The sequence below is a fragment of the Maylandia zebra genome, linkage group LG7, assembly GCF_041146795.1.
Source record: "Maylandia zebra isolate NMK-2024a linkage group LG7, Mzebra_GT3a, whole genome shotgun sequence".
Taxonomy (NCBI): domain Eukaryota; kingdom Metazoa; phylum Chordata; class Actinopteri; order Cichliformes; family Cichlidae; genus Maylandia; species Maylandia zebra.
The window spans coordinates 56,169,532-56,186,797 of NC_135173.1; the positions used below are offsets into that span (position 1 = coordinate 56,169,532).

At 40.3% G+C, this 17,266-nt stretch overlaps 1 protein-coding gene across 2 annotated transcripts in view; it reads right to left on the reverse strand.

Moving 5' to 3' along the window:
* Window positions 1-243: 243 nt before the first annotated feature.
* pde8b (phosphodiesterase 8B) overlaps window positions 244-17,266 on the reverse strand; it is a 45,793-nt gene continuing 28,770 nt past the window's right edge. For both annotated transcript variants that reach the window (XM_004566864.6, XM_004566865.3), the window contains exons 13-22: window positions 16,684-16,760; window positions 15,924-16,088; window positions 14,415-14,460; window positions 13,560-13,689; window positions 13,179-13,377; window positions 12,279-12,496; window positions 12,009-12,147; window positions 11,191-11,358; window positions 10,867-10,996; window positions 244-3,927 (exon numbers count right to left, since the gene is read on the reverse strand). In XM_004566864.6, coding sequence (XP_004566921.2) covers window positions 3,818-3,927; window positions 10,867-10,996; window positions 11,191-11,358; window positions 12,009-12,147; window positions 12,279-12,496; window positions 13,179-13,377; window positions 13,560-13,689; window positions 14,415-14,460; window positions 15,924-16,088; window positions 16,684-16,760 — 1,382 coding nt within the window. In that variant the 3' untranslated portion in view covers window positions 244-3,817. The remainder of the gene's footprint in view (window positions 3,928-10,866; window positions 10,997-11,190; window positions 11,359-12,008; window positions 12,148-12,278; window positions 12,497-13,178; window positions 13,378-13,559; window positions 13,690-14,414; window positions 14,461-15,923; window positions 16,089-16,683; window positions 16,761-17,266) is intronic.

The following is a 17,266-nucleotide window of genomic DNA, read 5'->3' on the forward strand; positions in this document are numbered from 1 at the left end:
GATGGTGGACAGTTTTAGTTAATTTTGGAATCTTTTCCAACAATTTTTAAAAAACATTAGTAAATACCTTTAAACAAAATACACATAACTTATTCAGTTAGATTTCAGGATGCTGGTAAGTGACTCCTTTTATTTTGTAAAGATGTATCGTTTAGATTTTGTCCTCCAACTTTTGGGAAGAAGGCAAACATTTCAGCTTGAAAGGATTCCTGTAAAACATCTTTGTGCCAAAAACGTAACAACTTTATATTGAAAGAACTTTTTAATTGTCTCTCACAATACAACTTTGTGTTTGACAGAAAACATCAAAATAAGACCAGAGAGAGCAAAATACATTAAACCTTTTCAACAAACATGGCGGCTCTTACGGAAAGCTTTTGTAACTACTATGCTTGAGGCAGTAACATCTTTGAAAACATTACAGTTCTCATGGCCAATGACCCTCATATTTTTCAAAAAATATTTTTCCGCACTCTATACTATCTATCAATCACTTTCTAATTATTGTCATGGTTGTAAATGATAGAAAAGATAGAACTGGCACGTTCTTGCAGTCACGGCCAACAGTTTTATTGATGAGAGGGAAATCGAAATCTTTGTAAGTGATGAAAGCGTTATGTCACCAGCTGTAATCGAATGTAACTGAGCTCATCATATTCTGCTTTTTACTGCTCATGGAAAAGACTGTCTGACATTTAAATCTGAAGTATTGTCTGTGTGAATAGAAATCTTCATCGTATACTAGCAAAAATATCTTCTCATAGTCAACGATAGCAGCTATGAAACATTCAGAGGTGGAGCCGCTTTTCAAGTCACCCTAAAAAACCCGAACAAACATAACTTTGGAAATTAACAGCAACACATAACATCCACAATAAAAAGGTATGAAAGCAAAATATGTAAAAAGCAAAGCGAAAATAATATTGGCCGAGTATTTACAAGAACAGCAGATACATTAGGTAGTTTACAGTGTATTGCAACAATAGCAGAGCTACACAGTGAGACGTAACAAGATTAAGGCGTTGATTAAGACCTTCATCGTCAGCATAATGACAACATCAGTGTGAATACATCGAACATGGAGGTGAACAAACAAGGAACGTGCGTTTTATCCAACTGCACCTGGTTCAGCTTCTGTTGTTAAAAATCTCGTAGTTGTACAAAATACATGGAAAAAGCTTCGGGGGCCGTCAACACTGACTAACTCAGAACTGTAGCACAGACCGTGATGCATCAGGCCAAATATCCTAGTTTTAAAAACATCTAAAACACATATGGCTTTTCTTCTTTTTGTGTTTTTTTTTTAATTTTTAGTTTGTTTTTGTTTTTATGTCTAGAGGAGGAAATGTTTCAACAAAAATACTTGTGTTCTGTAAAGATGACCAAAGAATAAGGCACCCTAAAGAGCTCTCTGTGCCTTTGGTTAATACTGCTTGATGTGCGTCTCCTGGATTACCACGCACATACTTGCACATGTAGACCAGCAGCTGAGCTGGAGAGTTGGGACAAGAACTGGTAATTACAGAAGTTCACCACATTAGTAGCCTATAGATATCTGGATATCGCCATTTTGATTTTTTGAATTTGTAAAATAATTTATTATGAAAGTCTTTTAAAGATTCTGCTGCTGGCAGTAGTGGATTCCAGTGCTGTTTTCACCTTCTGATATTAAAGCTTAACAGAGGTGATCTTAAATATCCAAGTCTAGTGACTAGTATTATTATAGTAGTATTCCATCCTCAGTCATAGTAGGATGAAATATAATACTAAACCAATTCCAGTCCAGCCACCTACACCCTTTCACTTTGTTTGCACTTTGTGGAGGCCACATTAAGTGCTGTTCCAACAAGCATTATGTGGTGGTGGGCTCTAGAGTCCGCAAAACACCAAGTGTGCACCTGTGCTGACTTACTCGCTACATGGAGGAAACACACTTACAGATAAGAAGGACTGTTTGAAGACTATCTCAGTATGAAAAACACTTTTGTGGAAGTTTTCTACATTTGTACATGTTTTTAAAAGTGCATCTGAATTTATTCTTATTTTTGTTGCAACAAATTCTAATAACAGAGAGCAGTATGTAAAATCACCATAACGACCTGGAGCATGTTAAAAATACCTGAATCAAACTGAAACACAACACGGCGTATTTTCCAATATGTCATGGACATATTAATACATTCATCTCATAGCGGCGCACATCTCCAAAGGAGCTGTTTGGAAGTACCTGTTTTCACCTGAGAAAGGTGAGGGCATCCCAGACTTTTTCCGCTTTATTTCTGCCCTCCTTCATAATTAACAGACTCTTCCACACAGTGGAAGTGCCAGATTGAAATTGGGCCTTTGTGTTGGTTTGATTTGATTCACGGACAACATGACAAATTTAGAGTCTACCACCTGTAGATGGAAGCCATATCATTCAAATGACACCCACCCCACCGAAAAAGGGGCCAAATGTCTTCAGTGTGAATTTTGGTTGCAGGATTCAAGCCTAAGTAAAACTGCTTAAGCAAAAAACACAAACGAGAGAGAGATGCTGGCTTTGCAGCCGTGCTTTTACAATCTAAACACGGTTTAGCAGCTCCTTCATCTGTTTGTCAGGTCAATGTGGGCTTCATTTCATCACTAAAAACATGTCAACTACAAAACCTGACACACTGTACCCCGACCAATTGCCAAGCATAGGCTCAAATAGAAAGCCAGTAACTATGTTGTTCAAATACTCGCAAGTCAATCATTTTTGGGGGGAGTGAAAATGTCTACAGTTAGTGTCACAAAGCTATGAGTGTAACATCTGGTAACTAAATAGCTCTGATACAGTGCAATTCTGTTCCTCCATTTGTTCGGACATGCAGGTTTGACAAGGATCTTCATTATCCTCACTAGCTGCTTTCACAGTGCACGTAAGATGGTGATGTAGAAGAAATGACAGTAGGTTATCAGGTGGCATTTTACAAGGTATTCTGCAGCTATATGATCTCAGGATCCAGCATTTGTCACAAAAATAGCCCTACAATCGGCAATCTGTGGACTGCACCCTGGTACATAGGTAAGTACTCCTGGAAGTGCCCTTTCTTTTAGATTTTGTCTGAACAGGGCAAATGGACAGGGATTGAAGGGAATTTGGTCCCAGACACAAGTCTCTACGTTGTTTCACAGCTAATGCAAAGATTAATTCCAGCTAAGCACCTTTTACTAGCTGGAACTGTGAAAAAGGAAGTATGGAGATTTGCACTCGCTTGTACTAAAATGCATGCCCAGATCACTTCAGATTCTTGTTTTCAGTCAGTGCCTCTGGCAATTGTCACGTTTTACTTTCCATATTTCTTTTATAGCAGTATACAGATACAGAAAGGAAATATTTGCTTTAAAGAAAACTTCCAAAAGCAAAGTCAACAAAAAGGGAGTTCAAAATGTAAGATGTCATGATTAGCTAAAGTGCAGGTTTCTGTTGTATTACACTGTATGGTACAGATTGTCAGGTGACCTATCAGGTCCACACTGTACCATGGAGGTGCTATCAAGATATACTTTAGGGGGCCATAAAGTGGCAACAGGGAGACAGCCTCCAGTGACCACCTGTTCTCTACTGGTACCACCTCCAGCTAGAACCATACAAGAGGCTGTGATTTGAGATGGAAACGGCATATCTGTGTTCTTCCGATTATAAAATTTTCAGGCCGTATCCAGGAACCCCTGAGAGGTCACGGACTTCTGTCAAATCCCAGCTGAAAAGAGTAACTGTTCCACCGCAGGGCTTCATTCACTGTCCTACCCTGCTTGGAGTGATATATGTAAGGAGGGGATGTGGACTCAGTCACGAAGGAGGCGGAGGACGTAGACTCTTACAGTTCATCTCATCCAAGGTCTTCCAGTATTTGTAGTTCTCTGACAGGTGCTCCATTAAGCCAGGAAGAGTGGCAAAGGCTGCAAGGAGACACATTGAAGTTGGTAGAATTAAAAACAAACATGGCTACACAGATGTGTGTTGTTAGGCAGATTTCAGTCATAGTTAGTAACTAATTATAAATTCAAACCATTAAATCATTGAAATAATATTGCACAGATCCTCTTGGTTTCACCAAAATAGCTCAGACAAAAGACAGTGGACGATATCCTGTGATATCTGGCACCAAAGTGTGAAAAGCAGGAGATAAAACCGTCCATGGTTTGGACTTGATTTTCCATTACATCCCACAATTTCTCAATCAGAACATTTGTAGGCCAAATCATCATCTTGACTTCTTTGTAATCTTCCTCAAACCACTTTTGGACAGATTTGGTGTGTGTAATAGGTAATGTGCGCAGTGCCTTTTTCTCATAGTCCCATGGTTTTCCAGGTAAGCAGTTCATCTAGCTGTCCATGTGACGAAAAAGAAACATCACATTTCTCATACACGGCCATTACTTTATGATCCAGTTCGGACATTGATGGCATATTTGGTGATTGATTAGGTAAGCATGAGCACTCTGACTGGTCTGCACTTATATAGCCCCACACACATTACTCTGACACCTTTGTCATACAAGCAGAATTAAGAAATGACCAGACAGACCAGCCTTCACTCCCCACAAGCATGAGTTAGTGTTTGCCGCCAGTGACCACGTCACTGATTCACTGGTTTTTTGTCCATGGTTTGTTTTTTGGCACTGGGATCTAAACAATAAATACCAGGGACACAACAAAGGAACTGCTGTTTCGAAACCTTCTGCCTTCCAGCCTTCACAAATCAGCCCTTGTCACAGACTCTTGGATACTTCACACAAGCTGAGAGACTATTTATTGACACCCCTTCAAGATTCAAGATTTACTTTATTGTCATTCAGCACTACCTCAAAGACGCAATGCAGAATGAAATTACGTAGCACAAGCTTACATAAAGACATATAAAAATGTCAATAGAGTTAAAAAAAAAGGCAAATTTAATAATTAAATAAATAAATACATATAAAGTCAGTGGTACATATTTAAAAAGCACAAATAAAAAAACAATTCAATTACTGCAAAAGAGAAATGCTGATTGTTGACCGATTGGTAGAGTATAATAATCTAGAGAACAGAAGCTGTTTTTGTGCTGTTCAGCAGTTCGATGGCTGGTGGAAAGCGCCTGAGGTGCGACCTGCACCTCAGGCTATGATACCGTCTGCCTGAGGGCAGAAGTGAGAACAGGCTGGGGTTGGGGCGGAAGGTGTCCCTGATGATGTTTTTTGCTCTGGATAAGGAGTGTTGTTTGGCTGGACCCTCAATAGATGGCAGTGTGACCCTAATAGTCCTCTCAGCTGATCTCACCACTCTTCTCAGGGCCTTTTTGTCTGAAGCACTGCTGTTCCTGTGCCAGAGAGAGATGCTGCTTGTCAACACACTCTCAATGGTGCCTCTGTAAAAGGTGGTGAGAACCCTGGCAACCTCCGGTCACTTAGGAAAAATGTCTACTCTCTGACTAGTTGGCAAATAGTTGTTGGAGGTTGTTGTCAGTTACTGGAAATGGACAACATCAGCCTTCAGCATTAAAAGCTTCAACCAAAGGTGCAAAGGGTGCAACTAGAAGGCATTCTGGTTGTCCTCAAAACTCTTTACAGTATGATTAGTGTCTTTGTAGTGTTTGCAGACAAATCCATGTCAATCAAAGCATTATCAGAGTGCTTTTTATAGCTATGTGCAATTTCTTGCTAGCACCTGGCAATAACCTTCAGCAGCCGGTTGTGGAATACGCACCTTTCCTAGCCATTTCTGGTTACCAGTGGGTCACTGAATGGTCTCTTGGCCTGCACAGCTGGGGCATTAGCAATCGCTTTCACAGCTACTGCCAGCAACCGCACGCAACTGGTCTCGGTATATGTTTTTTTTCCCCAAGTGACTGGCCTCTAGGCCCCTATCCCTGTGTGACTGAAGCCTAAGACTGCAACTAAAAAACTTACTGTTCCCGTTGACACTGTAGTTTTTATTCATTTCACCTGATAGTGGTTTTAAAAAATGTGAAACATATATGGTGACAGATGACAGCTGGCAAAAGATTAAAGGGACACCTGCAGACATAGCCTGGTTGGTCATATGTCTCATATCTATACAAGTAATTTTAATGTATCAAGTCTCAAAATATCAGATTATTCAAAGAACCATGAATAATCCCAGTAGAGAGAATGCAACAAACACATATGTAAATTATATTTTCAAAAAACAAAACAAAAAACAAAGTAACAAACAAACACACACACACAGACACACAAAAACAGGAAATCAGGGATAAACACCTACATTTGCCACTGACTTCCTGTTATCATTCCACACGGACTGTTAACATTTGTAAGCAGGCTATGTGCAGTCAGTTTGTGTACAGTTGCTAATGCTACATAGACTCTACAATGGTTCTCCCACATTAAAGGTCAGCTGGGGCTCAAAGGTCTCTCTGCCTCTCTCTCTCTCACACACACCCACAGCCTGAGGCACCACAGCTTCGGCTTGTGTTGTTTACATCCTTGTTTCCGGCCTTGTTGATGAGCCACACTGCATCTGTGGAACTAACAATGACCCCTGCCTTGTCCTGACAGTGACCCTGGTGAATTGAAAGAGGCTGCATGTGTGTTTTAGTGTTTATGTGCAAGTGAAGTTCTGCCCGGCTGCTTGTCGAGTGATTGTAGCCAACCCCTCCACCCTCATCCCTGCCACTATTTCCCTGACTTCCACTCCCCTGATACTCTTGTAATTTCTCCTGATCCCACTGGCGTTTGGAATCTTTCCGTGACATCAGAGCTGACAGTAAACAAGCTGCCTCTCGGGGAGACTATGCTAAGAGGGGAATTCAGTGGGAATGGGGAACTAGTACAAGCAGCATACTATCCCGTTCCACTCATCATCACTTTCTCTCACTATCTCTTTCCTGTCATTTTCTCTCTTGCAATCTACTAAGAAAAAAATCACTGACGGCAATAAAAGAGGCCAGGAGTCAAGATGGCACTGTCAGAGGTTTTGTTTTAGTTGGACTGAAATGCCTAATTGTTTCAATTATTGCATTTGAGTTATGGAACAAACTGGAAATGTGGGAAGTGATTCAGAGGTCTTAACCCAGACTGGTTTAATGTCCCCAAAGAAAGGTTACACTGAGCAGACACAACATTGCAGTAAGTAACATTAATCATGTTACAATGCAATTTCCTGTTGGGACAGGGTAGGTCCTGGCATTCATGCGGATGTTACTTATCCCCCTATCCAAAATCAAGTGGGATAATGCGCCCCACCACATGCACAAATACAGCTTGAGGAACATTAGAGCTGACCATAAGGCTGTAGCAGGAAGCAAGATTAATAGGTTAGTGAGCTACGACGAGCTTGGAGGTAGAGTCTTCTGTGTCATGAAAGTGGCTCCCTTTCTACCTGGCTAGATCACTATGGTAACTTATGCTGAACAGACAGCTGGAAGAGTCACGTTTTCATTAACGCTTTTATTTTCAGCATATTTTCTCTGGTAGGTGAATAAGTTTTACATGTGCAAGCTGTTAAGCTCTACCTTACTAATGCAACAAATGAAGCCCAGCTGTAAAGTTAGAGGAGAGCAAACTGTTCAGTGATGATAACAAACTGGAGCAAACTGCACTCATAGTAATGATTTTGTGCAGCAGAAGAGTTATATGTGAATGCGCTCAGATCCTGAAAACTAAAACCTGGCTTAACAGAGAAAGAAACCATTAATACATAAATCAGCAGCCATTTGAAGATATTAATGGAGGAGCTTCTTTAAACTGAAATCAAAGCAAGTAGGGATGGGTATCGTTTAGGTTTTATCCGATACCGGTGCCAAATCGGTACTTTTGAAACGGTGCCGGTGCTCAAACGGTGCTCGAACCGGTGCTTAAAGAATGGAGAACACAAACTTTGTCCAAAAACCTCTCATGTTCAGCTGGTTTTTTTTGTAAAAAGATAACAATGTTAGCCTTTTCTGCAGCTATGTGGCATATATGGCATCACTCTTGGCTGGAAGCAGTGCTTAAACAATGGAAAAAACACAAACTTTGTCCAAAAACCTCTCATGTTTAGCTGTTTTCCCCTTTTTCTTTGGTCATTTTAGCCTTTTTGGCCAGGGTGAAGGGAGCATCTGCCATCAAACAAGAAGACAGCCGCATGTAGCTATGATGATGTTTGCTAGTTCACCTTACATGCATTAATGTAATAACGTGGTTAGCCTACTCAACGTAAATTACACACGAACAACATGAAGCTACTCATGCAGAGAAGAACGGCTGCTGCTGCCGTCATCATCCGTCATCATTTCTGCTACACTGGCAGGGCTAGGGGCCAGGACTCTATTCTTCGGGTTTTTGGGGGATGTTGCTCCGGGTCCGATAACTGGCAACCCACCCAACGTGCACGGTGTGAGGTCTCGCAGCAAGCTATCAAATACGGCGCATTTCTTGGCTTTTAAAAAAAACGCTATGCGTCGCCAGCTGTTTAATCGGATTCTTGGTGTTACCTCCTTTGACAGTATCACAGTATCAGCTTAAAGCACTTGTTGCAGGCTGCTGAGTTTGCATATTTTGCTGTGAAGTACAGCCAGACTTTTGACCGCTTCGACTTGGACATTTTTAATCTGTAGCTCTGCTCTAACAGAACATACGTACCTAGCCCCGCCTACTATCCTCGGAAACGTAAAATGATTGGCTAGAAGTGTATCACAGCTCAGGAAAAAAAAGCACCGAAATAAAGCACCGAAATGTGCGCTGCTTTTCGGTCTGGTTACTACCGTTTATATCAGAACCGGTGCCATGACACCGGTACCCATCCCTAAAAGCAAGGTTTATGGTTCAAACAGAAATCATCATCTAGGCTGATGAGCCGAGCCACTGCAGTCTTGCTGTTTTGGAAAAGGATAACTGCAGGACCCTGCACACTCACTGGCTATCAATTTGTGATTGATCCGTTGTTAGCATAACCTGGATAATTCTCCTTTTTCTGATCCAGAAAAATTAAATTTTTCCTGTTTTAGAATCCTGAGCCACAGTAATAAGCCTAATAATAATCATATTTAAGAAAATGTATATGTTTTATTTCAACATGACCTGACACTTGTGACTGACCACACAAAGTTATTAGGAAAGTGTCTACTGAGATCACAGCACACGAGAGCAGAGGGCTGTTTTCCCATGGACCTCTATGTTACCAGAAGTTGTTTTGCGGAGGCGTTGCATCCTATTGACCACGGACCGGTTTATGTCCGACAGTATTTTCACGGACCGGCCTTTAAGGTGTCGCGGATAAATACAACAAAATAAAACCAGTACCGGTACAAAAAAAATAAGATTTATTCATAACACACGGGAAAAGACCCAGGGAAACCGAGTTAACGATAACGCTGTCAAGTCGAAGCCTTGCAGGCTCAAAGTTTTGTATTATTATTTGATTCATTCAAAGCACCTTCAGGCAACTGTTGTTGTGATTTATTGCAAGTTATTAGGGGCTTGGCTTTGAGTGACAGGTGGTTGCTGTTTTGTCTTGTTTGGTATATAAATTTACAGTTTAGGATTTTCAGTCGCCAAATTTAGTGTTCCAGTTAATATCAAGCTGATTTATGGATGCAGCTTTCTATTCTTTCACTCAAATCTGGCCTTTTCTGGCATCCCAAAAACGAACAAACAAAAGAAAAAAACCCCTTTTATGTCATGTTCTGGGTGTGTGGCTGTAAAATTCCTGAAGGTCTGGACCTCCCTGGTATCCACCCATGGGCAGGGCCTACAGCCTCCCTCACCTGAAGCTGATTGAGGCAATCAGGTTGGAGATTTAAGCTGCTTGCTGACACTGCTTCCTCACTAGTTCGTCAACTACCCTATTTACTCCAGGAAATTCCAGCACACTGAACCACTCATCTTGGAAATCTGGTTAACCCGCCTGCTTTCAGAATCATCTCCTTGCCTCACCTGCCTGCCCTCCTGCCCTTGCACCACCTCGGGACCTTCACCGCTCAGGACAGCTGCCACACACCACCAAACCCACCTGGACCGCACCACCTCTCCTTCAACGCTTCCATCTCCCACCTGCACATACGTACCTAATCACCAGCCAGCTGCTGTTGCTTTCTTGGACCTGTCCCCTTGCTTATCCCTCTCCCCTGACCAAGACCCTCACGCCCCATGTGTCAAGCCTTAAGTCAGGTACTATCGTAAATGTCATTTTTGTGCTAGTTGATAAACCTTTGTTAAACCCTTTCCTCAGCCTCCGCTTTGGGTTTTCTGCACGTGGGTTTGATTTTTGGTACTCGGCCTCCGGCCGTTTTGTGACATTTTAAATGGTGGTCTATGAACCAGTCAGCAACTGTCCAGCTTATATTACTAGTTTTTGACTTTGTCACAGTCTTTATTTTGCAATCTGAGCAAATCTCACCAGTTTCTGTTGATGACAGTGTTGTCGGGAATGCATTTTCTTTTTATCAATCTCACATCCACAGATGTATTTAGAAACGAGAACAAGACTGCTTGGACTAACAGAAGCAGGCTGGTAACTTTAGGACATTTAGTAAAGATTGCAGTCACATGTAGAATGTGAAACAATTATCACTTCAAGAGAAAAGATGTGAAAGATCATTTGGGAAATGGTCTGAGTGAAAGCATTAGAGGAATCCTTAGCAAGCAAATGGCTTCTTATAGAACAACAGTTACTTTTGTTCTGTGAAAGTAAACATTTAAACTTGTTAAGCAGCAAGTCCCAATCTATGATTTATGATCCTGACCTTTTAGCTGCACAGTCAGACTTAATATGTGTGTAAATATAATACTCCACTCTATTGAAATGGAAACAAAGAAGAAAATGACTAAGAAGACTGTGTGGAAAACCACCCCTGAGAGAGAAACACAGAACACAGTTGAATTTTTTGCTCTTACCATCCCAGGCGTCAAACATATCAGTGATGAAGTAGTCTATGAAGGAAATCTGAGATTTGGGGACACTGCAGGTGTTCCTGTCGAAAACGGGCATCACCACTGGCAGCCCTTGTCTCTTCTCCTCATCTGTCTGCAGGGAAACACACATAATTCAATAAACAGGGAGCTTAGACGGCAGGAGGCCATTTATCTAATAAAGTATGCAAAGTGATTAAGCAAAAACAAATAAAATTAAATGAACAGTTAACTATCTTCACAGTAATGATTCTGTTCTAAGCTTTAAACCCGCTATTAAACTAAGCTGTTTTACTGATGCTCCCACACCTGTGCAAAGTACTCCTCAGAGATCCGTCCAGCCCACTCGATGCAGAGCTCGAGTGGTCTGCAGGGGTTTGCCACATCTGCACACTTGATCAGCATCCTCTTTATCAGCAGACGATTCTCTGGAGAGTTTCTGATGTTGGCCTGACCCTCACAGTCACTGTTCACGCTCTGTGGGAAAGACACAGCAGATATAACCATCTGGGACATCCAGAAAAATGAAGGACATAAGACACACAAACACATATACTGAGACATATAGTCTCATCACATATCTGTTTTGTAACTCTGATTTCTAATAACTTCCTGGAACGTTTCCTGGAAAGAGCTAATGTGGAACCATTTGTATTGTTTGCAAAAAAAAGAAAAAGAAAAAGAAAAGTAAACCAAACAGGAAGTGTTGCTCTTTTTCTCCCCAGGCCTTCATCCTTCAGCAGACTAAGCAAACTACTGCTGAGCAGTTAATCAAATTTTAATCTCAGTCACAGTTTCCCCCTCCAGTATTCAATGCATGAGGTTTTGGGAGTTTTTGCAGCAAAAGAATGATACAAATTAAAACTAATCAAATTTAAAATTGATATTTCATTTCTTGTCCTTCAATAAACACTCCAGTTTCAAAGATTAGAACATTCTGGCTACAATGAGTTCATATTTCAGGCTTTATGGGGTTAACACATATATAATAGTCGAGATAAAACAATTAATTACAACAATTAATAATTCTTTCTTTTAAAAAGTTTATTACATTCAGTATTTTTCCAAAATGTATACACCTTATTATTTGCTCTTACTGAGTGTCTCTGAAGCTATCTGACACTTACACTCGTGCTGGTCTCCTCTATGGCAGCCATTGGCTTGTTGATACTATTCACAAATTTGCTGACGTGTTCAAAGTGTCTGGTCATCTCTGTGGCCAGCACCATGTCTATGATGGCCTGTCGCAGCGTTCGGAACTGAGTCCTGTATGCAAAGGGTAAAATAAAATCAGCATCTATTCACATTCTGCATTGTTGCTGCATGCTAATGTAAATCAGCTGTGACTAAGAAGAAAACAAAAAGAAAAAAAAAGCAGGTGTGCTGCTTCTACTGACCTGTCGATGTTCTTGAAAATGTTGCTCTTGCTGTCACGGACAGTGAGCTGGAAGGCGAGGGCTGCGTGGTGGCTCTCCAGAACGGCCGTGTCATTGTAGAGTATGGCCAGTTCACTACCTGCATTACACAAGAAGGAGTTGGTCCTGCCTGGGTGGTCCACATCGTGGACTGCTGCTGCTATCAGTGCTGCCACCTCATCCAGCTGGTCCAGACTGCTCTGAAGAAAACAGTGGAAACAAAAGGCCACATCAGTACTGGACTGCTCTGCATATATGGATGCAAGAACTTGCTGGAATAGGTCCTGGCATCTCTGTTTAGATTGCTCCCCTCGTGTTCCAAAGCCAGTAGCAGAAAATGATGGATGGATGGATTTTATTTAATCTTCATAATGAATACTATATCTGTATTGCACGATGCTATATGAGGCTTTTTTCAGTTGCAATTGCAAATAAAATAAAAAAGTGAATTTAAATCCATCCACCATCATTTTCTGCTGCTTATCTGGTTTTAGAACACAAGGGGTGCCGTGAACAGAGACGCCCAGTCCTATTCCAGTTAATCTGTATGTGTATCCCAGCTTTTTTGGAATTGGGATTGTACAATGAATCGTATTCAGATCTTTTGCTTGTGTTCCTTTTAATAAATGCTGGTATGCAAACATATCTAGAGTTTTTTTTAAATAATCTGCACAAGCAAACAACATCTTCTATCAACAGTATCATTACATTTTTTTGTTATTAGCATAACATGTTTTTTTGGGTATATTTTTGGTATATTTTCCTTAATAAACCAAAATATACAATTCATTAAATGTGTATATATTATTTAGTATCTCCTGTTTTAGATTTATCATTCTCATGTGCCGCTCACTCAGTTTATATGTGTGCTTTTCTTCTAACCTTGACTCTCTCTTTGCGTAGGAAGTAGGCTGTAGCGTGCAGCACATCTGCAGCGTGTGTGGAATTGTGGTAGGAGTTAGAGGAGTGGTAGCTGGCCTCAATGAGCTGCAGCCAGGAGCGCAGTGTAGCCTCCGAGCAGTTTAAGAACTCACACACTCCAAAACTTGTGCAAATCTTCAGGCCTAGGTATGTCAGTGGTCTGCAGGGGATCACACAAAGGACTGGATGAATATGCGTGGAACAGGTTAAAGTAAGAAAAATGCAGCAAAACAGATCACTACTGGATAACGAAATGAATTGAAGCCAATAAGCATACGTAGCTTTTTCGAATCCAAGGAATTTGATATTGTTTGGACTCTCTGGATTAAATCATCTTTGTACCTTTTGTGTGTAGCTGCCTCCAGCTCCAGGATGTTGAATTCCCAGCACTCCTCATCATTCAGCATCTCAGCGATGTTTGGAGGAACATCATTCAAAGTGACTGGGATAGCCAGCTGGCTCTGACTCATGTCTAATAGACACACACACATAAAAATGTCACCATAAAAAGACCAACGAACTATTGTACCTGTGTTGGCTCTGTAATATTTATACCAATAGTTGTTCTGAAAATGTAAAGACTGTGGTAGCAATACAGTGTGCAATAAAATTATTTAGAGAAGTGAAGGAGCACCGGTGGTGTTGCAGTTACACTTACAAAGACACAGCTTTCAACATAATGACAAATTAGACCATATCTCAGAAAATTGACTCTTGCTTTGGGTCATCTCTCAGTTAAGTGCTCTTGTGACTGTAGTCATTATAATGGGGTTATGTAATAAACTGAGATGGAAAAATACACACTCTACAATGTTACAAGAACATTGCGACTCTTTCATCCTGCCAACAACAACTTCAAACTTAATATTTATTCAAGAGATTCCATCAAGACAACAGACCACATTCAACACCCAAAAGGCAACACCCAAACATATCTCTAGTCCCACATGTTTTTAACCTAATGCTTCATTAACAGCTAGCTACTATGAAGTTATTGCGCCGGTGTTGCCAATATATTTATACATACATTGAAATATTTACATAATGCACAGGATTATTGTGCAATATATATTGATTTTTCACCCCCTTGTTGTGGATATTCACTCATGAAAACACACCAGTGTGCAATAGTACCCACTGTATTCCTCTGTTTCTTTTTCTTTGTTGCCATTGATATTACAGTGCATTAAAACTTACTTTTGCAGAAAACATATTCATTCCCAGAGAGTCTGCGCAGCCCATCCTGGAGGGGAAAAAAATGAAGAAAATGATTTTTTGAAAATGATTTTGTTTCTTGAGACAGACAGTGAGCCTATTATTCTTAACATCTGACTATTCCATTAGAACCCCAAAACAAATAATGTGGCAGCCATGCTCAATATTTCAACTTGCACACACAGTGCAACAAACTGGAGTGAAAGATGCATTTATTGGGGAGAGTTGGTGGATTAACTAAGCATCAAAATAAACCCAACATGGAAGACAAGAAAACTGCCGTTCTCTAACTGACCACTCGAGTCTGCTTCCAAAAGTGAGCCACTCCCCACAGAGATGGTGAAACAAGTAAAACTTCCAAGGAGAGAAAGCTTTTTAAAACTTTATTTTGCAGAGTTTCTTTTGTAGTTGTGCCTCTGTATACCATTAAAAGTGTGTTTCAATTATTGTAATTCAGTGCAGCGCTTTAACCAATGGAGTTTAAAAGTACTGCATTAACTGTTTAGTTTAGATATTTTTATATACAGTACCCCATCATCAGAAAGGCACTTTCTGAAGCTGATTTTGAGTGTTGAACTTGCATTTGGTGTCTTTGCACTGGAACTCTTAACTATAAGGTCCACAGAGATATTGATGCAAGTGAAGGAGGCCATAATTAAGCAGTGGAACTAAAATAAACCCATCAGAGAGATTTTGATGTGGCCAAATCAACAATCTGGTATATTTTTTAAAAGAATGAATGCACAGCAACACTGAAAGACAACTAAAGGGGATAATTAAAGAATTATGTTCTTGGTTAAGACAAACCTCTTGACAAGAAGACTTTTGTCAAGACTCAAAGTCTTTAAGCAAGAGACGCCTTCATAAACGGACATACAGTGTTTACAACAAGGTGCAAACCATTGGTTACTTTCAAGAACATGAAGGCCAGATAAGACTTTGTCAGAAAGAGCCTGTTTTGAAAAAACTTCTTTGGAGAGATGAATACAAGATGAGCCTGAAGGATGAGCCTGAACCATAACAATAGGAGGAGAAAAGTAGAGCTGGTATCTCCTTTACCATCACATTGTCACTGAATTGATGTACTTTTGGTAGTTACTAGAAAACACAGCAGATCTATACTGCGGAGAAAAATCATACATTAAACAATTTGACTGATAGACTGCATCAGCGGTCTATAATATTGCTGCTGGAACCTAAAACTTGCTTTCAAAACAGAAATGTATGCGTGCAGTGACTCACCTCATAGTTGGGCTTATTCAACAAATTCAAATTAAATAAAAACTGTTGGCAGTACAAAAACACAAGCGTGATTGCTGAAGGCAAACATTTCTCGGCTGAATGAAAATACCTTTTTATATTTTATATGCATGAGGTAACAGTTTTACACTGTGATTAAAAACAGCCTGTTTCTTATGTCTCCTTATAAAGTGTTTCAGGCATCTCAACTTACGAACCAATGTTTAAGTACGTATACTAACTAATTCTTACACTCATAAGCCCGCCAACCAGGTCGCTTGTGTGTGGGTCATCTTCTTTGGAGGCAAGCTGAGGGGAGTAGAGCTCAGTGGTCCTCAGGATCTCCAACACACGGTCCAGAGCTTCGGCTACCGTTACTGGACTGCTCTCCTGAGCTGCATTGATGATGTTTATTACCTGGGAATGAGGGAAAAGAGTAGCCAGTTAGCAGTTAGCACTTCCTGTTATTGCTGTGAAAGGTGGTCCCTCAAGCTACTAAATGCTTGATATGTTAGATATTATAAATGTGTCCAAACACTTCCAGTTTGTTCCTGAGTTACTTGGACAACAGCCACAACAGTGAAAAACATTATGAAGTCACAATAAAGCTGACTTTGGAAATAAAATGCCACTATTTTACTTTTTCACAAACGGAGGTTTCATTTTATTTGTGTACAATGCTGTCATCAAAAGAGTATGAAATTTAAAGAGTTATAACCAAGAAAAAAAAAGTGTTTTCGGAGCTTCAGTGACCTTTAACAGGTTAATTCTTCTAAGTTCTTTGTTGAGTCATTGTGACTTCTTGTAATGAAAAAAAAAACCCCAAAACAGATGGATGAACGTACATGCTGAGGGCTGGACAGACAACCCACAAACATATTGTCTCTGGCATCGAAGGATAAAAACACAGTGCAAGTTGTGACTTCTGGTCATTTTTACATAGCATTTGCTTTGGTACATTTAAGGTTTATTTTACTGTAAATGATTAACTCCACTGCTTAAAGCAGCATACCTTTGTTATTGGAGCCTCAATGGTCATAGAATGAATCCTGGCCACAGAAGAGTATCTTCGATTTTGTAAACTGGGAGCTGCAATGTAGAAAACATTATGGTATTGGTATTGTGATCACTATATTATGGCTTGTGGATTATCAGTAATAATAACACGATTTTGGCTTTCATCAAAATGCTCATGAATGAAAGAGATAAAAAAGAGCAAGAGAAAATATTTTGAGGGTGAGCAGAGGAGAAGCAGCATGCAGCTGAGATAACTTAAAATAGCAGCTGCGTCAAAGTGAGTGGAAGAGGGAGGTATGCATGTTATCAGCCCTCAACATCTCTCTGTACGATCTCTTTAGTTCAAGCACCTACCATAACACAGTCTGACTCACTCTCTCATTCGCTATCTCCAATCATTCCTTCATTCTTTCTTTACCCACTCCTATTTTGTGTTCTCCTTTGCTTTATTCACATTTTTTTATTATGTTCAATCTACTACGGTTGTTTTGTGTTCAAACATCTTCTTCAGATATTTAGCTGTAGACCATGGCTCCCGTTACATTGTGTTGTTTAGTTAGCGCTCCACACTTGCCGTA